The 26,162-nt window shown below is 38.4% G+C and overlaps 1 protein-coding gene and 1 long non-coding RNA gene across 2 annotated transcripts in view; both read left to right on the forward strand.

Annotated features, from left to right (window-relative positions):
* Positions 1–19,989, forward strand: part of LOC129417529 (uncharacterized) — a 93,771-nt gene extending 73,782 nt beyond the window's left edge. The window contains exon 4 of the long non-coding RNA XR_008635788.2: positions 17,907–19,989. This is a non-coding gene — a long non-coding RNA (uncharacterized lncRNA). The remainder of the gene's footprint in view (positions 1–17,906) is intronic.
* Positions 19,990–20,690: 701 nt separating this feature from the next.
* cdk1 (cyclin dependent kinase 1) lies at positions 20,691–26,162 on the forward strand. Its single transcript, XM_073869325.1, has 8 exons — positions 20,691–20,849; positions 21,397–21,436; positions 21,594–21,746; positions 22,039–22,166; positions 22,250–22,420; positions 25,032–25,195; positions 25,432–25,568; positions 25,647–26,162. The coding sequence occupies exons 2-8, from the start codon at positions 21,400–21,402 to the stop codon at positions 25,763–25,765; spliced, it is 909 nt and encodes a 302-aa protein (XP_073725426.1). The 5' UTR covers positions 20,691–20,849; positions 21,397–21,399; the 3' UTR covers positions 25,766–26,162.

Raw genomic sequence — 26,162 nt, forward strand, 5'->3', positions numbered from 1 at the left:
TTAAATCCTCTTTCATGTTAAATAAAAGCAAATTGTCTGTAACTTTAAAGAGTTCAGCTCTCATAATTCCTTTGGTGATTTTCTGGCAGGCCCTTTTATTCCCATGGTATCCCTAATACAATACTGGGAATATTAATTGACCATTAAAGGTATAGTATACCCAGAAATGAAATTTCTGTCATCATTTTGATCATGTTGTCTTAAACCTGTATGAATTTGTTTTATCTGATAAACATTAAAGAAGATATTTTGATAAATGATGGTAAGCACACAGTTATCATTAACAGCCATAGTAGTAAAACTGATATTATGGAAGTATTGTGATAAATAATGACAAATATATTTTGATAAAGGATGGCAAGCACAAAGTTGACAGTACCCATTGAAATCCGTCATGTTTGTTTTTTCTACTATGGAAGTCAATGGTTACAATTAGCTGTTTGCTTACCATCATTTATCAAAATATCTTCTTTTGTGTTTATCAGATAAAAGAAATTAATACAGGTTTAGAGCATCATGAGGATGAGAAAATTATGACAGAATTTTCATTTTTGGGTGAACTATTCCTTTAGTAATAATAATAACCAACAGGTTCTTTCATTTCCAGAACCAAGCATCAATAATAGTTAGAGATTATTTTATTATTCAGTTACCTGAAAGAAACACTGATATCCATCTAATACGTCCCCTAAATGTCTATTACAGCTACAGCCTTGCTTCATTCTATCTCATGGCACAAATGGAACAATATGTCCCATTAAATATCAAACATGTTTGTTTTTCAAAAGGATTTTTTTTTTGTAAAATCTGAGGCTGTGCAGCAATATCGGCCTCATAACAGTCTCCCTCTCTCCTTCACTCTCCCTTCTCTTCATTTGGATAAAAGATTAAAGAAAGAGGCATCAACACAGAGTGATGAATACAGGGACAGGGTGGAAGGGAGGAGGGAAACTGGAGAAGAACGAGAGTTAGCGAGTCTTAAAGGAGGGGAGACGAGGTAGACACTAATCTGGTCACAGACTGCTGGGCTTGGCCAAGCAAATGCTTCTAGGGCTATACAGTACATCACTGACAACACACACACACACACACACACACACACAAACATGCATACATAGTCTCTTTTTCTCTGTGGGATGCTGTGCATCAGATTTTCTGTTACACTGTGACTGACACATCTCGTATGAATAATACAAAATATATGTGCATTTGAGTGTGATGCATCCAGCTTTTGGCTGGGACGTGAGGGACTACCCTCCGGTCACAGTGATCGATTCAGCTCTCAGGCACACACACACACCCAAAAATACATTGCCTTTTTGTTCTGCCCTCTGGTGGTTGGCACCATAAATAATCTGTGTTCTGAGACTGAGGTCCTAGAGTGGCTGTCGCTCTGTGATCAGCTTTCTGCAAGCTGTAGAGGAACTTGAAACAGTTTCAAAGACTGTCAAACCCAATCCTGGATCATGAACACAGAAGTAAATGAGCAGACATACTTGTTCTGTTCCAAAACATAGTGAACTGCCTACAGAGGCAACATTTTTGAGATTGCACAGCCAGCCGAGGGCTTTGAAAAAGCTTTGCCAAAAGGTTTGCAAATTAATTAAGATTAATCTGAATGTACTTCATTTTGGCCAAGATCTGAGGCAGCATCTTAGGTGCCCTTTTGCTGAGAGGGCAAACCAGATATTTTGGCTAAAATATTAAAATGGCGCGAGTGAGAGAAACATTGATTATTAACTTAAATTGAAATGTAATTTAATTTAATACCACAATGTTTTTTATTAAACATAGTTAATTATGTCAGAGCCAACAGTGTAGTGGGCAGCACTCCGATATGTGGTACTTTCGGCGACCCGAGTTCGATTCCGGGCTCGTAGTCATTTGCCGATCCCATAGACCTCTCTCCTCCCTGTACTTTCCTGTCCTCTTTTTACCCACTGTTAAATAAAGGTAAAAAAGGAACAAAAAAAACATAGTTAATTACACTTTTAAAAATGCTAGGTTATATCTATGCACAAACCAACACAATCTCATGCAAACCTGTAAGGTGGCTCATTTGTATGTTTTTATATGATCGGCTTTTGCACCACTTATGTTTGGTTTAGGGGCTGGCTTATCATCTTTGAAGTCCTTTGTATTTGTCACTTCATAAATATACAAATTCCCATGAAATTGGAGAAATTTAACCGTTGGGCTTAAACTAACCTATGTTGCGTTGTTTCAACATAAAATAATGGGTTGTTGTCTCAGCCTTAGGGGTTGTGTACACCAAAACTTTTAAACGTGGCTGAAAACACCTGGAGGGTGGCGAATGCCAGCTGTTTTTCAGCTGAGTGCCAGCTTTCTCCAGCTAAGCGCTTTGGTAGCTCTGATACTTCAGCTGTGAGCCGGTTGGTTGCTGGGGTAATGTCCCGCCCCTCCTCCACTGTGATTGGACGGCCGTGTGAACACTGACATTGACGAGCTGAGCTTTTCACCCAAAGTTGAATATTTTTCAACTCTCTGTGCTTAGCACTGAAAAACCACAGAGCGGCGGTTTTCAGCGCGGAAGAAACCGCTAGCTGCTGGCTTATTTGAAAAACGCAGAGCTTGGGACCATTGGAAACAATTGAAAACATGCGCCGGCCGCGGGCGTAAAAGCTTTGGTGTGCACGCCCCCTTAGTCATTACACCCACGGACTTTTGGTCTCTGATTGGTTGAATTACAGACTTTCGCAAAGAATCAATCAAAACAGAGTTCTTCTAGAGTAGATTATTTCTGATAAAAAGCTAAATAAATAAACAAGCAAAGTAAATTACCTTAGTTCAAATCATAGATAAAGCTTATCAACCATTACACTGAGCTAATGTTACTGTCAGTGGCCGCTGGTGACTTCGAGGGTAGTCTCAGCCTCAGATGTCACACCCACAGAATGTTGGCTAAACGTCTGATGTTTATCGATCACTTTTCTGGAAACCCTGTGGGAATGTCGAAGTCATCTTTGATTGGTTAAAAAAATACCGGATTTCCAGGAGACGCAAGTGTCGGGATTAGTTTCGGTCCCTGGAAAACAAAGCTCTGACGTTCCATTAAGGAAGAGAATCAGTCGTGTTCACGTGGATAATAATGACAAGTTATCATGATCAGCTAAACACTGGATTCTTAAAAATATGCAAATTTTGCGGCATAGACTCTCTAAAAGACGTCCAAGAGTTTTGCTTGAGGCAGTTAGTGGAGTCAAAAAGTTTGGTTGTCCTGAATTGCTTGTATGTGTTAAAAAGTGGAGAGATATGCTTCAAACAGATGTTTACAGGGAGCGTCTAATTGGTGTGGCTGTTGATGAAGTGCACAACGTTGTTCAATGGTGAGTAATGTTGTTTATTTAGATGCTATTTGGTTGCGGCTGGTTATTTCAATAACTGACTTGTTGCCAGCCGGCTCGTTATTGTGGGGAGTCCGACACGTGAGGCTAGACGAAACAAACTGTGATTGGTTGTTTGACATGTCGGTCAAACAGCCTCGTTGGCGGGCTTTGTCCAGAAAAAGCAGCGAAAAATAACAGACCTTCAGTACGCGAGACTACTTCAAGGGCATACGATACAATTTATTTAGCCCGTCATGTGTGTGGCTCGTCCTGTCATAATATGTGTTCAACGTGTCTTGTGAACCATGTGCATTATGTGTCTTGTCAAAATACTGTATTTTCCGAAATAGTCCGCTCCACTTCTCCCTCTCATAATGGGAGAGGGAGGGTGTTACTGCGCTGAGTCGAAGTACTCCCAAAAGTGCTATTACGCCATAAAATATAGTTCCTCTTTTAAATCCGCTTAGAAAAGCGCATACCTTTTATTTTGTACCACCAAACTCGTCTTAAATAGGAAAAACGTTGATGTGTTTGGTCACTTCTAACTTTATCTCTGATTGGTACCATTGAATGAATGGGGCTAAGCTAAATGCTATCGTAGCGTCGCAGCGCGCTCCAACGCTTACGTGCACACACACAGATGATAGAGGGATGTATCAACTCTTCTTAGTTAAGGTAATAACATAGTTTAATATTGAAAATGAGTAGACTATTCCTTTAACAACAACACAAAGCCATTTGATCGAAAAAGTCGTCATGTTTACATCTTTGACAATGCTTCATCGAGACCAAATAAACGTATAGCATTTTTAAAAGTATGTGAGGTTTAAAGCATAAAGTCTTCAGCTTAAGGCAATTAGTGGAATATAAAAGATGTGTTTGCCATTGTTGTTATAAACTTTAGAGACGTTTGTGAAGTATTGTGGAGACATTTCCACGCACCAAGCATGATTTAATAAATACAAAGCAAAATGTGACTTGTTGCTTTATGTGACAGTCATGGCCTCTTGGACAGTTCCCAAACCTTCAGTATGACATTTACTGAAAATGACATTTTCTATGTTAATTTATTTATTTGTTCATTTATTAAGTTATTTTGTTTGTTTGTTTTCTATGTTAATTTAAACTAATGGTTGAGTTGGTTCATATTTTAACCAACCATGAGTTGAAAGCTATTTTTAGTGTAGTTAATTATTACCAAGTATTTTACCCACTATATTTACCCAATATTAATACCCACTATTGTATGCCATATAAAGCATGTTGTAAGGTCAATTTAAACATTTAAAGCATGTTGTTAGGTCAATTTAAACATTTAAAGTATGTTGTAAGGTCAATCTAAAAATTTAAAGCATGTTGAAAGGTCAATCTAAACATTTAAAGCATGTTGCTAGTCTGAAGCTTACCTTGATTTCAACATCTTACAACATGTTAGTGCTGGAACAACATCTTTATCAACAAATCTGATTGTACAGATAAATGGGTAAGAAGAAAGGGTTAGGGCTTGAAGAACATATTTGGCAACCATTAATATTTGGTATTAAGTACATGTTATGTTTCTAAAGGGTGGGGTAGACATATGGTGTATTTGTTTGACAGAAATGTTGATCAAAGATGAACAAAAGATCAAGAGATACATCTTACTTTCTGCAATCCGTTTCTTTGTTTCTTTGTGAAAGAATGTGATGAATGTGACTGTGTAATTAAATACAGGTATGTGAAGGTTTGTAAATAGCTGTGGTGGAGACATTTCTTTAATAACACCACAAATTAGGGTGTTGCTCTAAACAGCAAGTACATCATGTAATTATTAAAAATGTAAGGTGATTTATTATTCTGATGTGGCAACCTATCAGACAAGAACCTTCTAGAACAGATAAACTTAAACATTAAGATTCGGATCATTTTGCTAAACAATTTTTTTCAAAATCTTTCTTACTGGTCTTGAAATTATGTTTTTTCCTTTTTTTTAGAAAAAAGGATTAATTCTCCCCACTCCCTTAGACTGTTTCCAGGAAAAAATCTTATTTAAACCTGCTCCTCTGGTTATGTAAAAACCATACCACTGGATAAGAAAAGTTGAACGAGCAGAAGGTGTTTAAAAATCTTTCTTTCATGAGTGTTGACACAGCCAGGCCAGTTGTGTGCACATTCCTCTTTAGTGTGCTGTTCTCATAGCTTGACAGAACAGTTTAAATAAAACCCTCATTGACACAGTCGAATTCTGCTCAAGTCTTTTCTTTACGACATTGGGAAGCTTTGCAGTATGTAAATGCATCATGAATTTCAGCCCACTCAGTACGGTCACCTGGGCATCCCATTCGACAGTTGCCGTGACAACATGACTAATCATAAAACCAAGTGACACTCCGTTCTGTTGTTCATTGGCCTTCGAGTCAGGACAAATGTGACTAATATTTCCAAAACTAAATTAGCATTATGTACAGATGCATGGGGCTCTAATAGCTTATCGTGATGCCCAGTGACCACCATTCGCTTCCAGTTTAATTTTTTTATTCTTATTACATTATATTGTATAGTGTTTGTAATATAAAGTACTTAAATAGAGTTTTTTTCTCCTGGGAGTTTTTTCAACCCCTAGGGATTCAGCTGACATTGGCTTAACTTAGAACTTTCTTCTATACGTTACATTTACAACGCTCTCTAGTACGGTTTAATCTTAGCAGCTGTACTTTGCTACTTTTTTGTCCCCTGATTTTTCTGTGTTTTCTCTTGCTTTTATTAATTCAAAGCTGCTTTGGAACAGTTAAGCTATTGTGAAAAGCACTGTATACAGTGGCAAGAAAAAGTATGTGAACCTTTTGGAATTTCATAGTTTTCTGAATAAATTTGTCATAAAATGTGATCTGATCAGTGGCGGCTCGTGATTGCTCCTTCAAGGGCCGCAAATTCAAAATCTGTGTTCGGAGTGTCATGTGTGTTGCTTGTGTTTTTAAAATATGTGTTTGTTGCATCATATGAACCATGTGCATCATGTGTTTTGTCGAAATAAGTGCCTGCTGCACACGCGTCAAAACCGCTTATGATAAAAGAGACGCTCACGTTAAAAAAAAAATACACGCAAGACACTCACTTAACAGTAAACTCTGATTACGCATGAGATTATGCGAGTATCTGGCAACGAGCCTCTTTCTTATCATAAACCCTTTAGTCGCGTCAGCAGCAGGCACTTATTTTCACAAGTCACGTGATGCACATAGGATCCCTCAACGCGCAGAACACATATTTTGAAATTACAAACAACACACATGAAGAGCTACACACATGTTTTGATGAACTTCGCATCGAGCGCCCTCGAAAAAAGAAGTCACCGGCCGCCACTGAATCTGATTATGATCTTCAAGGGTATTAACAAACATAATGCGTCTAAAAATAATAACACAAAAAAATCTGATCTTCCATGTCTTTATTGAGAACAACCAAAAAAAGATCCACTGGTGCTTTTGAAAAAAGATGTGAACCCTTGAGTTAATGACCTCAAAAAAACTAATTGCAGTCAGGTTGTAGCACACCTGGAGTTAAGATAATACGTTTGGAGGCATGGACTACAGCTACTTTGACTGGTAAAAAAACGTCAAACTGTTGGAGTTTGCTCTGCACAAGAAGAACACGCTTATATGACCCATGCCTCGCCAACAACAGCTTTCAGAGAAGCTACAATCAAGAAATGTTGCTTTACATATAGCTGGAAAGGGTTACAAAGTTATTTTAAAGACTTTAGAAATGTACCAGTATACACTTTGGCAAACAATCTACAAATGGAGACTCTTTGGGACCAAGAAGTGCATGCCAAGTCAAAATGACACCAAGAGCACAACGAAGACTCCTCAATGAGGTAAAGAAACAACACCGAATGGCGATGAAGATTAATTCCCAAGTATATCAGACAATTCTGTACGTCAGCTGGAACTGTGTAGAAGTTAGGTGATGCAACAGGATAACAATCCAAAACACCAGAGCAAGTCCACAACAGAATGGCTTTAGAAAACAAATCAGACCTCAACCCAATAGAGATGCTATGGATTGACTTGAAGAGGGCCATACACATGAGACGTCCAAAGAATATGACAGAGATGAAGCTAAAATTCCTTCTCAACAATGTGCAGTTCTGATCCATAGCTACAGGAAGCGCCCGGTTGAGGTTATTGCTGCCGGGGGGTCAACCAGTAATTCTAAGGGTTCACTTACTTTTTCCACTGCCATTTTGAATGTTGAATGAGTGTGTTCAAAGAAGACATGAAAGATCAGAATTTTTTGTGTAGTTATTTTTAGACACATTATGTTTGTCAATACCCTTGACTTAGATGAAGATCAGATCACATTTTATGACAAATTTATTCAGAAAACCATGAAATTTAAAAAGGTTTACATACCTTTTCTTGCCACTATAAATAAAATGTATTTAAAATTGTATTGAATTTATCCCGAAAAGGTTGCATTTGAATGAATTACAGTTAAAAATAATTTTCCTTAAATCAGATCGGATGACACAGCTAAAAGAGGACATTAATTGGCATCCAAGCATATTAGGATGTCAGTGTTGTTCCTATCCTATCTCAAACAGTAAAGGCATCTGCTGTGTTGTCTATACAACTTTTAAATGCTGCACCTAAATGCACTGCATGTATACTCTCTTGACCCATTGTTCCTTGCCGTGGGTTCTATTTAGTCCAAAAAAATTATCTTTGACACAACAATGGGTTAAAAAAACGTAGCATATTGGGTGGAAACAACAGCATATAAATTACAACCCATCATGATGGATTCTTCCCCTTTTGACCCAACGCTGCTATAGACCAGGGGTGCCCAATCCTGCTCCTGGCGATCAACTGTCCTGCAAAGTTCAGCTCCAACCTAAATCAAATACAACTAAAGCAGCTAATCGAGGTCTTCAGGATCACTTCAAATTTGAAGGCAGGTGTGTATGATTACAGTTGGACCTGAACTCTGCAGGATAGTCGATCGCCTGGAGCAGGATTGGGCACCACTGCTATAGACACACTGTAGCCCAGCATTGTATGAAAGACAGTTGAAAGATAGAAAACATGTTGGCAGACAAATGTGAACTCAAATGTATCTAAGAGAGTTCTTCACTTTCAAAAACACTATCAGTGATTTTATTTCACCCATAAAACAAACGCTTGCGCAAGACCCCACAGCTATGTCCTGTCTCATTGTTTGTGGAGGGGATTTGCAGTACACCAATGGGCACTACTTGGAACTGTCTGTGATTTTGCTTATTTCACTTCTTCTGCGTGAGTGCGTGTATCTAGAGCTTATTTCCCAAAGTGACCGTCTGGCTCTGCCTCAATGCTCTAGTGCCCTGTCAGCTCTGATAGAAACACATTTAAACTCTCTCTTTAAGACACACATTTTCTATTTCTTCTTTTATTAACTTGCTTTTCACAAAAACTAATCCTCAATTGCTTTTCATTGTATTGTGAATTTGTCCATCTGTCAGCTTCTTTGAATGTCTTAACAACCAACCATGGCCAACCAACCAACCTTGTGAATACTTATGAAAGAGTATGTACGTATGTTTGTGCCTTTATATCTAAAGGATAGAATAACTTCACCATCACAAAACATATGACTGCTTTCAAACAGACTGCTATACGGCAGTCTAGGCACAACTATACGGCAGATTATAAATCTTTTATGGCAAGCAAAAAAATAACTGTGAACATTTGGTTTCATGTAGTGTGTCTAGAGGACAAGTGCTGATAGCCTCATTTACTTTTCTAATGCTGGTTCAAATATAGTTTGAGACATGGATTGGCCAATTACACAGTCTTTTGTGAGATTGAAAGGGAGAGGAAGAAATAACACATAATCGCAAGCCTGTCAAACTACGTTGCTACGGTGATCACTCCAACCCCATCACCATGGTTACACTCTCTTGCCAGCCCACTTGCACGCTTTTAGGAACCTGTGAATAATGTGTGATTCTCCTTTAACACCATCAGCTTGGGAGAGAGAGTCGTGTGAACAAGAGATAGATCTTACATCTTCTGGAACATCCGATGATGCAAGGGGTTAAAGACAGAGACCAGTGACTGTGCATTTGCATTTCCAGTAAAAGAGATGTCATGGGTAACCATAGCAACAAGCATCACAAATAGATGGTGTGAGAAGAAATAACACCAGAGCTCCTTTTAGTTCCATTGGCATATTTTGGAACAAGAATGAGCTGATGCTTGCTTCACCACAGGGTCATCGAGTATTTCTAGTGACAGATTTAGTAGTTGATACATTTTATTGTTTAGGCTAACACATGCTTAGCTAATATGAAGCTTGGCTTGCAAAATTTCCCAAATGGAATGAACGTTATGTGACATTCCAAGCATTTTAATATGAAGCTCAAAAAACACTACGATGCACAATCAGTGATTGCTGGACAATCAAATAAGGCAAATTTGCGTTGTCAGTGAAGATTTAATAGATGTTTGATCTTAGCCAAAAAATGTATGTCACGATTTGCACAAGGACGCAAAGAATGTGGCTCCAATTGCAAACTTTGTGAGATGTTAAAACACAGCCAACAATGTAAAAAACAAAAACAATGAAACAACAGGAAAACCAACAGACTGGAACTAGTGGGGGGCAATTTCGAAACACTGCTTCATGAAGCCTCAAAACATTTACGAATCATTTGTTTCAAATCAGTGGTTCGGAGCGTGTTTCAAACTGGCCAGGTCACGTGATTTTAGCAATCGAGGTTTCGAAACATTTCGAAAATCCAATGGTTTACCACTGGGGGAGTTTATCACCAATGACAAGTGTGTAGTATGGTTAAGTGAACTCGGGTCAGTTTTATTATACACTTTCCCTTTTCTCCACTTACCCTTTTTACTAATAACACTACCATTTTGCCTACTTTTGGTTTATAGACAGATTTAATGACAAACATGTGCATAATTTGAAAGGGGAGATTTGTTAATGATATGTTTGCCTTAAATACACTTAAAAACACACATAATGGCTTAATTAAATTATTTTTAGTAAAACCTTTGCAATTATTTTGTAAAAATTATAAAATGTTTGGATTGAGATTTAGTTTTTACAACATTTACTAGCAGGTGGCGCCATATTTAGGTGTTTCGAATGCTTCGACAGTTAATCATTTTTCAAAGCATTCAAAGTTAAATTTCTTTGAACTGGGACTAGAACTGCAGGGTGACAATAGCAATACTAAGCAATGAGTGAAAGCTAGGGCCCTGTCCCAAATAGTGCACTTCATGTGAACTTTCGGCATCGTGGCCTTAAATTGCGTGTGTTCGCAATAGTCCATAGGGTGTCCCATCTGTCATTTACGCTTCGAAGTGTGCTCATCAGCGCCCTCTTGACACCCTTGATGCGTTCTGCGGCGAAGCCTGCACTGCTGCAGGCTCCACTCACTTTGCCTACCCAGAAGTCCTTGCGAAAGAGCAATCAGGATGGGAGAAGTTGAAGTTTTTTCCTATTTCCGGCATAATGCTAGCCTGGGAAAACCCAGACAACTTCTGGCAAATGTAGATTGGCTCTGCAAGTAGTCTGGCAAAGAGGCCATTCAAGCCCATTTCTAATGCCAAGAAATCACGGCACCAATCAGAAACGTTGGGGCGGCTTTACACAATGACGACAGTGCAGCGACGGTAAAGCAGATTTTGTACATTCCAAAGATGGATGCTGCCGTGGAACATCACTCGTTCGAATCAGCGTCTGTTTTATGCGATTTAAACTTTTCCTTTTCGTTAAAACCCAAGCAACAAAGAACAACACTCAAAGCCTTTATATTTAAAGGACAAGTTCGGTATTTTACACGTAAAGCCCTGTTTTCAGATTGTTTATGATGAAATAGAACAGTTTTGACTGAAATTTCGACATATGCGGCTGCCCCGAGAATTTTCGCGTGTTTGTGTTTTACCTCCCACCTTTACAATGGGTTTAATGGTGCTCTGGAAAAATCCTTCCTAAAATGCATTAAACTTTCGTTTACAAAGACGTGAAACTCACCGAGTGGTCAGGGGTGTTTACTGGTATGCTCACACAAAAATCGCTGCAAAATACGCATTCCAACAGGTTTTATCGTAGTTTTTGCCAACTCCATTGACTTGTATTAGATGTGCTGTGAGGTACGGTATTACTCCGCGCCGGGAACTTTGTTTCTATTCTTGCAATTGGCAATGGCGGTTTAGCGCCACCATCTGGGCTGGAGTGTCTATTATTCAAGCTCTAAGCGGAAGAATGTAGGGATGTGAGGCGTTTGAAAAAATAGGTCCACAAGTTAACAACAAATGCTAAAACAGCTGTTGGAGAGCGTCTTTTGCGGCGATTTTTGTGTGGGCATATCGGTGAGCACCCCTGACCACTCGGTGAGTTTCACGTCTTTGTGGACGAGGGTTTAATGCCTTTTGGGAGGGATTGTTCCAGTGCACCATTAAACCCATTGTAGAGCTGTGAGGTGAAACGCAAACAAGTGAAAACAGGGCTTTAAGTGTAAAATACCGAACTTGTCCTTTAAAAAAAAATATGTTATTGCTGTCTTACCGACTGGATCCGGCAAAAGTCTGATATAGCTCCGAATACGTCATCTCCTTTGTCGGTTTGATTGGTTTTAGGTCTATCCAATTGGACACAGAGGGATTTGAGAGACGTCTGTTGGTGACGCCCCTTTGGAAATGATTTGTCTATGAAGCTTTGCCAGACCATAACTCAGTTACTACTGAGAATGGTCTGGTTTTAACCAGGCTAGCGTAATGCTGAAGTCTGTCCCAAAATACGACTGCGGTGCGCCCTCGTGTACTCGCGTAAAGGGTCCCTAAGGTCGGCACTACATGATGTCAAAGTGCGGACTCTGCAGAAGTCCACAGCTCATGAGAGTGCCATTTGGGACAGCGCCTATGGGGGGGACCCTTGACGCCAGTCCACGAGGGGGCACCCGAGTCAAATTTTGGGACAGACTCGAGCGTCATGCTGGAAATAGGAAGAGAAGTTGTCCATTAGTGTGAACTCCTCCCATCTGTCATCTGATTTGTCTGATTGCTCTTTCGCAAGGGCTTCTGGGTTGGTAAAGTGCGTGAAGACCGCATCAATGGTGCAAAGGGGGCGCTGATGAGCACATTTCGGAGCAAAAAATCACAGATAGGACACCCTACAGCAGGGTTCCCCAAATCCCACCCTGGAGGGACGGAGCACCGCAGAGTCTAGCTCCAACTCTAATCAAACACACCTGAGCAAGCTAATCAAGGTCTTCATGATCACTAGACAATCACAGGTGGGTAAGTTTGATTAGGGTAGGAGCCAAACTCTGTAGTGATCCGGCCCTCCAGGGTAAGATTTGGGGAGCCCTGCCCTACAGGCTTGTAGATTAAGTGAGCATGCGCAATTTAAGGCTGCAAGACTGAAAGTCCACATGAAGTGCACCATTTGGGACAGGGCCTGTGATTGGGTTTAAATAGGTTGGGCTAACACAGATAACTAGACACAGGTGAAAGTGATTAGTGCTAATTAGATTGCAAAGGGTTATGGGAAATGAAGTGCAAATGGTATAGAATGCCCAAGAGGGAGTGCCCTCCACCTGACAAATGTTACAGAATAAAATAAATAAATAAATAAAACCAAACACCTTGTAATCACTGTTGACTTTGCTTACATGATAGGATATCATTCATCTTTCAAAGTTATTTTGGCTAGAAGTGGGTTTATCATAGCCAAACCATATCGGGTCTGTAGTTGACCTAATGAAATAACTGCTTGCTGAGGTTAAATCATAAAACCACCCTACTTGCAATGCTTTTCACGTGGAGGTAAAAGCAGCATGTGATGCCCGTGTTAAAAGGTGCGTTAAAGCCCTTACACGAGTCATGTGAAAGTCATTTCTCATAATCAGTGTCTAAACACAAGATTCTGCCTCCTCAGCCATACCACACACCTTTTAATTTAACCGTGCTATAATTCATCACAAACATTGGGGTAAAAAAATGCAAGCAGAACGCTGGCCAACCCTTAATGAGCAGAAGTTCTCAGAGTTGTGTTTTAAAGGAAAAAGAAGTGGGTGGTCAATGTGGCAACCCTAACAAAGCTTTCCCAACCTGCTGACCTACAGCGAATGCTACACAACTCTCTATCTCAGCTCTGAACAACCTAATAATGCACTGTGTGTGAGTCCATGACAAGGGCAGGTGGATAATACAAGGACTAGGAAGGCTGAGCGCAGCAGAAGACAGAATGAAATCCACTGGTCTGTTCTGTCAAAGAGAGAGAGAAAAATGGAGATGAACGGAAAGGGGAGTCAGCTAAAGCTAGCTTGATTAATGTGTGCTGGCCAATGTGTTTGGTCAGGTCAGAGAACTGAATGGGGTTAAGACCTACACACACACACACGGACCAATGTTTAACAAGAGAAAAGATAAAACAGAAGTTAGACATCAAATAGATAAAATGGGGGATCACGTACCAAGAACGCCAGATCCTACATGCTGCACAATGTTTCCTATCTAACACACACTTCGTATCATATTTATCACATATGCACGTACACACGGAGCAAGGAAACACTGGACAACACGTATCAAAACTTGAGCCTGCATGCATCGCATGCTCCGGGATTACTGAAGAGGAAATGACCTTTAAAAGAGGTCAAATGGACAAACCAATACACCGAGGGAGTGAAAGCATGTGTTAATAGAGGTGTTGAAATTACTTCCGCTGATATGGGATAGTCAAAGCATTCAGAGAAAAAAGACACCAAACCACATGCACGCACTGAATATACACTAACTAGAAAGGCTGTCCGATGACCGTGGGTATGTTAACGCTGGCGTGTGAAAGAAAACAGCATGGGTAACAAAACCTGTTGAGTGGAGAAAGAATGCTGATGCACACTGATGAATTTGTTCCGGGCATGGCAGGCTTTCCTGAGTAGAGATGTTAAATGTTTGGAGGAGTTACACAAGTTTATTTTAGTCTGCTTGTCAGTAATGTTATGTAAGAAAGAACACCTGCTGTGAGAGTCTTTACATATAGACAACACACAAACCTTTTTACGTACTTAAAATGACTATTTCTCTCTGATATTTGTATAGCCTGCAGAAGCATTTTCCACTACAAATACAATTTTGTGCAACATAAAGGTTCTGTGGATATTAAAGGTTTTTTTAACCGTACATGAGAAATACCATTTTTGGAACCTTTATTTTTAAAGGGACGTTCCACTTTTTTAAAAATATACTTATTTTCCAGCTCCCCTAGAGTTAAACATTTGATTTTTACCGTTTTGGAATCCATTCAGCTGATCTCCAGGTCTGGCGCTAGCATTTTTAGCATAGCTTAACATAATCCATTGAATCTGATTAGACCATTAGCATCGTGCTAAAAAATAACCAAAGATATTTTTAACACTTGACTCTTTTGTAGTTACATCGTGTACTAAGACCGACGGAAAATTAAAAGTTGCGATTTTCAAGGCAGATATGGCTAGGAACTATACTCTCATTCTGTTGTAATAATCAAGGACTTTGCTGATTTATCATGGCTGCAGCAGGCGCATGATATTACACAACGCCCGAAAATAGTCCCCTTTGTTACTTTCAATAGCAGGGACTATTTTCTGAGTGCGTAATATCACTACGCCTGCTGCAGCCATGATAAATCAGCAAAGTCCTTGATTATTATGTCAGTTTGAGAGTATAGTTCATAGCCATATCTGCCTATCACAACTTTTAATTTTCCGTCCGCCTTAGTACATGATGTAACTACAGAAGAGTCAAGCTTGAAATAGAAAATTTTTAAAACTCTTTGGTTATTTTTTGAACGCGATGCTAATGGTCTAATCAGATTCAATGGATTGTGCTAAGCTATGCTAAAAATGCTAGTGCCAGACCCGGAGATCAGCTGAAGGGATTCCAAAACGGTAAGAATCAATTGTTTAACTCTATGGGAGCTGGAAAATGAGCATATTTTAAAAAAAAGTGTCCCTTGGAGAGTTTAGTATAAGGCACGGCACAGATGTCAGGGTCTCTTTAGGTTCCTTTCACAAAAACAATACAACACTATTAACCCTATTACAACACTATTTTTAATAACCCAACAAGCAATTTTGAGTTACAAAGACATCTAATAGTTCTCCAAACACAGCCCAGACATCTAGGCTAATGCAATTTGGCCTGTCAGTGAAAATTAAATAGATATCTAACCATAGCCCCAAAACAAATGAAATCAAATAAACAAAAGATGATACCAAACAGCATGTAATCATTGTTGACTTGGATTATATTGTTGACACAGTTTAGATTAAAGAGACATTTTTTATTTTGTCAGCATTTACTCACTCTCAAGTTGTTCCAAAAATGTATATAATTCTGCTGAATACAGAGGAAGATATTTTCAAGCAGATCTGGGGCACCAATGACTTCCATAGTAGAAAAAAGAATATTATGAAAGTAAATGGTGTTGCAGATCTGGGGTGCGTTTCCCGAACAACAACGCAACTTGCTGCTGAACCAACATAGTACAATGCATAGTTGGAGAAACGAACTACCTTGTCACAACTGTTTCCCGAAAGCATAGTAACTTTGTCACACATTCGTCATTTGAACCATGTTTGTTTTAACAACATAGTTGATGATGTCACGTGGGAGGTGAAGTACTAATTAATCTGTGCAAATCGATTTAGTGTCAGATTATTGCTGCAAATAATATATATTGCATCAGAAGACTGATTTTTTTGTTGTTGTGATTTAGTTATCTGTTGTTTATTTTCAAGATATTCAATTCATGCGCAAGTTCCCTCTTACGTCACTCCTCCCAGGGACTCCCCAGGGTCTTAAAGCTCGTAGGATGCGCATATGCGCAGTTTTCAAATGCAGCGCTTTAATTCTGTTTACAAACTTAAAGACATAAAATAATTTTTATATTTATATTTAGAATGATGGAAATAGAATGTACTACGTGTTTTTTGTTTATTTTGTTCAAAAGCATGATCAACGTAAGTCTACATATTATAATAAGAATGAACAGTGCTTCTAAAGACAGGTGAAGAGCTGTCGTTCAAACCACACAAGTTTGCAATGCAGCTTGTGAATGTTCATTTAAAGGAACAGTATGTAAGAAATGTATATAAATTAATCATAAAATGGCCCTGATATGTCACTAGACATTAAGAAATCATTTTCATTTCAAATACTTATATCACTGACAACAGTGGTCCGGCCAGGATATTACCATTTAAAAAGTAGAGTTGCAGCCCTCAACTGAAGTTTATGTTGTCATTTTGTGTATTGGCCACCAGTTGTGTGATTGCAGTTCCAGTTTTAGCCACAAGTTTTGTGATTGCAATACCAGTTTTGGCCACAATCCTACATACTGTTCCTTTAAACTACGGTATCGGGAAACATCAAATCGTTGAACTTTGTCAGTAACAATGAAACTTACGACAGTATTTGGCTAACGATGCTTCGGGAAACGCACCCCTGTTTGGTTTCTTTCAGTCATGGAAGTAAAATTAGCAGGCTTTTAATTTCTGTAAATAAAAGGATCTGTGTAATCTCTAATTTTTACTCTCATTCTGGCGTAAAAATTAAAGACTTTGCTGCCGTACAATGGCTGCAGGAGGCGCAATGATATTACACAGTGCCAGAAAATAGTCCCCTGCTATTGAAAGTTACCAAGGGGACTACTTTCAGGCATTGCGTAATATCATTGCGCCTGCTGCAGCTATGTTACAGCAGCAAAGACCTTGATTATTACGCAAGAATGAGAGTATAGTTCCTAGCCATATCGACCTAGAAAAGCACAAGTTCCGTTGGTCTTAGTACACAAGGTATCTACAGAAGAGTCAAGTTTTAAATAGGAAAAATATTGAAACTTTTTGGTTTTTTTTTAGCATGATGCTAATGGTCTAATCAGATTCAATGGATTATGCTAAGAGGTGCTTAAAATGGTACCCCCAGACCCGGAGATCAGCTGAATGGATTCCAAAACGGTAAGAATCAAATGTGTTACTCTAGGGGAGCTGGAAAATTAGCATATTTAAAAAAGTGGAGTGTCCCTTAAATAAATGACTGAAATCAACGATTATGAGACTTCAGCCTGGATTTCACATAGAGGGGCACATACTGTATTTCACCCAATTTAAGGCAAATAAATTGTTGTCAATATTTGTCAGTAAAACAGCATGCTGTTAATTAAATTTAACTTTTTTGTTATTTACCCACAAGGGTGTTAAGAAATTCTAGTCTCAGCTGTGAGGTCAAAACAATACAATATTTCTGTATATTAAAGAGAACGGGAGATGCAGGATATAACGGTATATCTCATACAGTTTAACCCACAGGCCATTTAATAAGACGGCTGTCATAATAAGGCTTGTTAGTATTACAGCTTCTTTACCTCAGGAACCTACGGATAAATGCAAATGCAGGAAACTCATATAAACATGCGTGGGGAATGAACGGGTGAGTGGGAGCAATAATATGCCTGTTAGCTAATAATTTCTGTTTAAGGTGTGCAATCATTTGTGTACTTTACTGTGTGTGTTTGTGTGCGTGTGTGTGCCAGATGAGACTGAGAACCAATAAGGTCACACTTGCTCAAGGTCACCCTGAGAAAACCATCTGATGGCAATCAAGACTCATCAAGACTGCACTTCACCAAACCACACCTACAGTACTCTCACCCACTGCTCAACCGGGAATACAAAAAACAAAGAGTGATTGAGAAGGAATACATCACGAAAAGACAAGTGTATGATTGCTGGAGAAATGTTCAGAGAGGAAATTCCCATGGCAACCACTGGAAACCACATGCTTTCACCATAGCAACTAAGCCTGGGCTGGAATGCTAATGTCAGAGTGTCTGCTGAGTGGAGGGAGAGAGAAAAAATGAACAACATTCAATACACAGTTCAGAATGTCATGTATATGTATATACTGCTATTTGTAGTTAATAAATGCATACAGAACAGACATGTTAAGAGTGTTTGCATGCAATGTTTACACGGTAATATACTGATAAGATCATGGAAATGGTTAAACAATTTTTTTACAATCAGGCCATAAACATAACCCAGTTAGATCAGATACATTTTTGTCCATTATCCAGATTTTACTTGGCATGCCTTGTATGTTTACATTTTCACATCAAGACTAGAAAAAAACTAAATCTGTGTTAAAATATCAAACATGAAGGTCATGTGAAACATTGAATCTAGGTGAGGGAATCCTCTTTGGTCCTGCTATTGTCCTACATATGACACATGCACACACACAGACGACACACACAAGCTCATTCACACACGTTCAATCACAACCAACCCTCCCTTGCCCCAAAACCTCAGTGTGTCCTAAAAACTATTTGTAGCATTGCCCACTCTCCTGTCATTAGTTAACTAACCCCCTTCATTATGCCCTCCTTTTATTTATAGATGTCTGTCTCTTAAAATGATACAGACACGCCAGATATGTCTATGTGCATGGTGTGTCTGAAGGCTGTGTTACAGGTTCATTCAGGTGACAGAATATGTCTGTCTCTCACTGCCATTAGTTGTCACATGGGCAAAACCTTTTTAATTTTATTGATCTAGAATTTTATTGTTATGCAAAACTTGTACTGTATACATTAACGAAACCACACCCATTATTATACATCCATTATACATTTGTCTCCCTTCTATTTTTAGCCAATCAGGGCTCCTCAAAACAGATTTTTTTTTTAAGTAATTTTCCTTTAATTGCTACTTTAATTAAAGTCTTCACCTCTGAGAATTTGGATTTAAAGAGATTTTATCCTAGAGAATAAGCCTCCTTATTTTTCTGTAATTAGACTGCCTGGTTATGCTTCATTGGCCTTTTGTTAGCTTGTTAAAGGGTTGGAAAAACTAATTTTCTTTAACTGTTACCTATGTAATAAATATACATTTATTGTGGTCTATTTGTGCTGTAATATTTTAAATATAATACGTATGCTAATGATGTAAAAATATATGTCTACCCTTCACGATCATAGTAGTGTAGGGGAAAGGACAATTGATGTCACCCTGAATTTCACAACAGCGCCCTCACTGTTGGACTTCTATTTTACACTTTAGTGAATAAAGTCCGACTGTGCCACCATATGGTCACATAGAGGATTGCACTACTGGTACTTTTTTCACTTCTGGTACTTTAATCCAGTGGTTCTCAAACTTTCTCGGCATGCGGCGCCTCTTGTGTATGGTGGCCCCCACTTGTGCCCTTCGTGGCCTACCCAAAAAAAAATACAAAACATTGTAAAAAATGTTTTTATTAAATTACATTTAATTTAATTACACACAATTCATGATATTTTAATGTATTTTATAAAATGTCATAAAACTAGGGCCCCCAGTTTGAGAACCACTGCATAATCAAGGGAATGAAAAGATGCCTTTAATAAGGCATTCTAACACCTATCTGGTAAAGCCTTTTAATTGGTCCACGTTAGTTATAAGTGTTATCAACAACATGTTGCTATTTTAAACAAAAGTTTAATGGATAACAGAACATATAATCAATGTATATTATATAAACTAAAGCATTAAAATACATTTCGTCTGTTTATTTACAGCAGTTACATTTACGTTTTACCCCAAATAATTTTTTTTGTATAATGATGTTGATAAGAACACTTTCTGTCCATTTCCAAATGTCAAAAATTATGAGTAAGTTTTATTTATTATAGATTTATTATTATAGACTTATGGGTTATTTGCTAAATACAAGAAAACCATTTTGATTTAAGTAATTGTATGACATTTTATTTAACTTCACATATCATGTTTGTTGTTTTTATATGTATTATTGTCTGTCTGTCTGTTTATTACATATCAGAAAATATTTGGAATTTATTTAAAAATAAAAAAAACTTTTATAGTCATGTTGTAGCCTAACGTTACTTCTTTCAACTGATCAATAATCTCTCAAGGCAACTTATAGATAAAAATGAGACATGTTGTCCATGTTTACAGAAAACAAATAGTAACGAAAAATACGAAAAAATATCAATTTGAAAAAAATCTGTTTCCATACCTGGACCAGTTTGAACAAACAAGACGAGGTTGTATTTATGTGGCGATGCGCAGACTCAGGTAGGATGAGATCAGAGTACCGCGAGAGCGATTTAAAACCTGTGCTAAAGTTCCGAATCACTCTCGCGCTATTTTGATGTCATACGCTGCAAATTCTTCACAGCACACACATGCACACATTGCATGCATGCTTCCGTCACGTCACAGGGTCAGTCCCCCTCTGCTCCCGCTTCAAACCGCCCTGCCATCTGATTGGCTTGTTTGAAGGACCACGATGCCTCTGATTGGTCGCTTTTGAATTACGTCTCAGCGGCCAGTTTGAATCAAGGAACTTCATGTGCAACGACACACAAGGCAACCGCGAGCTCTTTCCTCCCTCAGAGACTTTACCAAGACATCTGAGGAAAAAGAGAAAGAAATCGGACATTCATCAATATTGCACGTACTTTTAAATAAAGGTGAGTTTTAATATATAGGCCGTTAAATAATATATTTTCATTATTTGCACTTTTCAAACGGGCATAGGCCCAAAGGGCACATACTCCTCCTGGATAACGTTAACAAATTTACGTCAACTTTTTTACAGTTGTATATATAATCCAACATTCATTTAATCTTTTAGTATAACTGTTATGTGTCTAATTAAATTCTTGTTGCTGGTTAATGTGATTAAGGAATCTTAGTTTTACTGGTGTTTTAACTGTCGCATCTTGTGGTCACGTCGATAAATAAATAACGTTAACTAAACAAACATGTTTTTTTATTATTATATTTTGGTGATGTTTGTCATAGTAGGGCTAACTGTTTACAAAAAGATCAGAAAGGTTTCTGTCAGTTTTATACTTTTAAATGTCAACTACACACTCTTCAAATGTTCAAAAAGGAAAATTAAGTTATGTTTGAGTTAAAAACAAAAATAGTTACAGCGTACATGGCTGTTTATGTTTCATAAATATCAATATTTACCTTAAGTGATACTTTTGCTTTTTTATTTACTGTTGCCAGAAAATGGATGACTATCTGAAGATAGAGAAAATTGGTGAAGGTAAGTCGTTTGTCATAAGTATTTGAGATAAATTATTTGAATATGACAATCCACTTTGGTTGGCCATTGTTTTTTAGTGCATTTACTAAAAATGTGTTATATTTTTTTGGGTCATAGTATTGCATTTACTTTTTTTGTTTTTGTGTGTGTTACTTAGGCACATATGGTGTAGTGTATAAAGGTAGGAATAAAACAACTGGACAGGTGGTGGCCATGAAGAAGATCCGTTTGGAAAGTGAAGAGGAAGGAGTGCCAAGCACTGCAGTCCGAGAGATCTCCCTCCTCAAAGAGCTCCAGCACCCCAATGTTGTACGGTAAGACTTTGAACACATTAGCAGAGCACGATTACATATTTACAAGGGTCTGATCACTGTAAGCATTTTGCTTTTAAATGTCATCCTTCATATTGTCATGTGAGAGTGTTGTGATTGCTGTCAGACATGTGCAAACAAATCTTTAATGTCATGTGTCATATTAATACTGTACATTTGCACACAATTTTCAAAGGGGAAGCATTTATTCCTTTGCACAAAACTAGTGTCAGAATAGCTGGCCCAGACTGGTGAATTACTACTATGATTACTCATGTGTGTCTTCTTTCTTACGCCTGCTGGATGTTCTGATGCAGGAATCAAAGTTGTACCTGGTTTTTGAGTTTCTGTCCATGGATCTGAAAAAATACCTGGACTCCATCCCATCTGGCCAGTATATGGACCCCATGCTGGTGAAGGTGAGATGAATTGTATACGCCTGTAGGGCAAGGTTTTTTTTCTTCAAAAGATTGTTATCGGTAAGTGTTTGTTTTCTCTGTAGAGTTATCTGTATCAGATCCTGGAGGGGATTCTGTTTTGCCACTCTCGGAGAGTTCTGCATCGTGACCTAAAACCTCAGAACTTGCTGATTGATAATAAAGGTGTGATCAAGCTGGCAGATTTTGGGCTGGCACGTGCCTTTGGAGTCCCAGTCAGGGTTTATACACACGAGGTATGTACACAACAAATCCCAAAATAATGGGTGATTAGAAGTTATTTATTTTTAATTAGTAACCAGTTGCCTGTACCATGAAGATGGTTATATAAACTTGGGGTTACAGGATTAGTTTAGAGTTGAAAAACCAAACCAATGCAATCAGGCTTTGTTGGTGCTATGAAGCACCCTATCAACTCTCTCTACATTCCTGACATTTGCACCAAACAACCAATACTTTTAACAGAGCAAGTTCTTTATTTCCCAATAATCATGTGGAGTAGAGTTCTCAACGGGCCTGAAAATTACAACCCGACCCGGCCCGTGGCTTTTAAAGCCCGTACCCGATGTAACCCGACACATCAACATGAATTATCTGCCCGAAACCAACCCACAGCCCAACGCTGCGGATCCGCCACCTTTTTTTCTTCTCATACACATATTACTGTAAACAGCAGACGGGAATTCAAATCAACCATTAATGTTAACACCTTTTAAGAAATACAAACACAAACAACTGAAACAATAAACTTTAAATGTATAATTAGGCTATATAAATATGCCTTAAATAAAAATCACACAATAATAAATAAAAAGAACTCAAACATTTACCCAGCCAGTGGCTACCCCTCCTATTTTAGCAACGGCAAATTCACCCCTCTTGTGATGCACATTGCACGCAGCAGCCAGACTTTCCGTCGAACAGCAGCGATGATTAATTAAAAAAATTCACTGCGCAGAAAAGATTAAGCCTGAGGTCTAACCTGACCCGAGTCATTAGCTTAAATTTTTGACCCGAACCTGCGGGGTTTGTCAGGCCGACCTTTTGAGAACTCTGTGGAGATATTAAAGGGATAGTTCACCCCAAGATGATAGTTTTAACATAGATCATTTACACCTGTGTCATTCTAAACCACCAAGTGCTCCGATTGTCTTCAAAACACATTTTTAGATATATTTAATGAAAAACAAGAGGCTTGAGACCTGTGACTCTCATTGACTTCAGTTAGTTTCATAATAATATTAATATTGCTTCATAATATTAATTAATATTGCTTCATAATATTAATTAATAATATTATGAAGCGACAAGAAAACTTTTGTGCGCAAACAAAACAAAAAATTTTATTCAACAATTTATTCTCCTTGGTTGTTCAGCGCGCGTTCACGAGCAGACTATGGTGCATGCTTTTTATTCAAGCTATTATGCAAACAAAACTTAAACAGCCCATATAAATGCGCAAATTATTTGCAATGCGTATTCTGTGTCTGTACACTGGCAAGTGACGTAAGTAGCATGCGTCATAGTTTGGTCTTGAGCGCACTCTGAACAACCAAGGAGGAGAACAAATTGTTGATTAAAATCATTCGTTTTGTTTTCTTTCCACATAATGGCACTTTTCCATTGCATAGTACCCCACGGTTTGGTTTAGTTTGGGTCGGGTCAGCTTACTTTTGGGAGCTTTTCTATTGGGTGCAGTACGTAGTACCTGATACTTTTTTCGTACCACCTCGGTTGGGGTTCCAAGCGATCTGAGCTAATACCAAACATGATGCGAAAACACTGTAGATCACTGATTGGTCTGAGAGAATCGTCGCTACCATCGTCATCGCTATAATGTAAAGATTAGCTTTACCTTAGTGCTAGCTTGTGCTGTCTCGAGCAAACATGTTGTCATCTGTGCTCTGCTATAAGTTCTCAAACTCCCTTTTAGCGATGAAAAACATCCACAGGTTGAGAACCAGGAACACCATACCAGTTTTTTCCAGACTTGCAGTTTGTAGCGGCATATTCGCAACGCACGTGCGCATTATATGTGTATATGCAACTTAAATAAGGCTCAGTGGAGCGCGTCGACTGCCGCGCGGGAACTATGCAATGGAGAAGCGCCATAAGTGTTCTCGTCACTTCAATTCAAGACTTGTGGAACTAACTGTCAATGGGACAGTCACAAGCCTCCCAGTTTTCATCAGAAATGTTAAAAAATGTGTTCTGAAGACAATCAAAGCACTTGGTGGTTTAGAACGACACAGGGGTAAGTGATTTATGAGAAAATTTTAATTTTGGGGTGAACTATCCCTTTAAGTATAAAAAAAGTATTGCAGGCATGGTATTACATACTATTTCTCTTCTGAATGTGCAAGTTAAACAAAAATGTTTAAGACTATATGTAACATACAGTTTCCAGTTTTTGGTTTTATTTGTAATAACCAGATTTACCATGGTCTTCCTATTGTTACCATAGTTTAACAATTAATAGTATTTTTAATAGTATTTTTACAAAAACCCCAGGATTAGAACGAACTTATCCTAAACTTACCTGGCTAGCTAACCAAACTGTCTTTGTGGTACAGGTTTTATCACTAGCGAGGAAAGACCAGTCATATACAGTTAACACATGACTAAGTTTATATCAATAGGAAGTTATTTTATCACAGCTCTCTTATGATTTGTCTGAACGCCTAGAGTAAAATAATGCATATCTACATGTGCCATTGTTATATCTATAGGCATATTCCTCTGTAAAATGTTAACAACGTAATGTACAACAGTGCATTAAAATTACTTTCCATAAATGTGGCTTTAAGGGACAGGGGCTTTCATGGTTGTTTTTAAATCAATGTACAGGTGGTGACATTGTGGTACAGAGCTCCCGAGGTCTTGCTGGGAGCCTCGCGCTACTCCACACCTGTAGACGTCTGGAGTATCGGTACCATCTTTGCTGAGCTTGCAACCAAGAAACCACTCTTCCACGGAGACTCCGAAATCGACCAGCTTTTCAGGATCTTCAGGTGCACACAAAATCATCTGGCTAATTCACAAATAAAAGAACATTACTGATTTGGGCAGCATTAAGATTCGGCTTTTAAATGCTGATCCTATTCAATAATACAGTTTGTATTTACAATAAAGCAGGTGATAAATTCCACTACTTGCGGCAACCTACTATTACTTTTTTTTTAGTTTGTTGAATTCAGATAATTATATGTATATGTATTTGTTATTCTGTGATTTATTTTATGTGTAGGACTTTGGGAACCCCTAATAATGAGGTTTGGCCTGAAGTTGAGTCCCTGCCAGATTATAAGAACACTTTCCCAAAGTGGAAATCTGGGAATCTGGCCAACACCGTAAAGAACCTGGACAAAAATGGCATTGATCTGCTTATGGTAACGTCCTCACATACCTATACATTCTATATAATTATTTGTCCTCTCATCTTTATTTTAATTGTCTTTTTTTTTATGAAAATGCTGATTTATGACCCTCCTAAGAGGATTTCAGCACGGCAAGCAATGACGCACCCATATTTTGATGATTTGGATAAGAGCACTCTTCCCGCCAGTAACCTCAAGATATAGATACACCTCAAACTTGATGCCCCTGTTTGTGCGCACACACATACTGATGCAGTGTGAGTTTAGGGGTTGAAGTGAATTAACTCTATGGAGATCTGGGAGCTGATATGTAAATCCAGAATGTTAGTGTTGGTTTGATTCTGGAGGCGCTGATTCGCTCCTCGGATCTACAGAAATGCAATCTGAGTCCTTTGACACGCAATAATTAGCCTTAAGTTTGTTACTTGGGTGGTTTATCTACTTTTGTTTGTCTGGTTTTTGTATGTCTTTTTCCTATCCTCTTTTATATGTTATATAAAACACCCGTTTTTGTAAATAAAACCTATTTTTTGTGGACCTGAAGTGAAATATTCAAAGAATAAACTGGTGTTCTTAATAAAGACCACATTGTAGGATCCCA

This window comes from Misgurnus anguillicaudatus, chromosome 7, assembly GCF_027580225.2.
Source record: "Misgurnus anguillicaudatus chromosome 7, ASM2758022v2, whole genome shotgun sequence".
Classification (NCBI taxonomy): domain Eukaryota; kingdom Metazoa; phylum Chordata; class Actinopteri; order Cypriniformes; family Cobitidae; genus Misgurnus; species Misgurnus anguillicaudatus.

Bases quoted from the DNA above. Each gene is read 5' to 3' on its own strand.
- cdk1 (XM_073869325.1), top strand. From the start codon at position 21,400: ATGGATGACTATCTGAAGATAGAGAAAATTGGTGAAG. The intron at 22,167-22,249 runs GTGAGATGAATT...TTTTCTCTGTAG, and splicing joins TGGACCCCATGCTGGTGAAG to AGTTATCTGTATCAGATCCT. The intron at 25,569-25,646 runs TTATGGTAACGT...TTGTCTTTTTTT, and splicing joins CAAAAATGGCATTGATCTGC to TTATGAAAATGCTGATTTAT.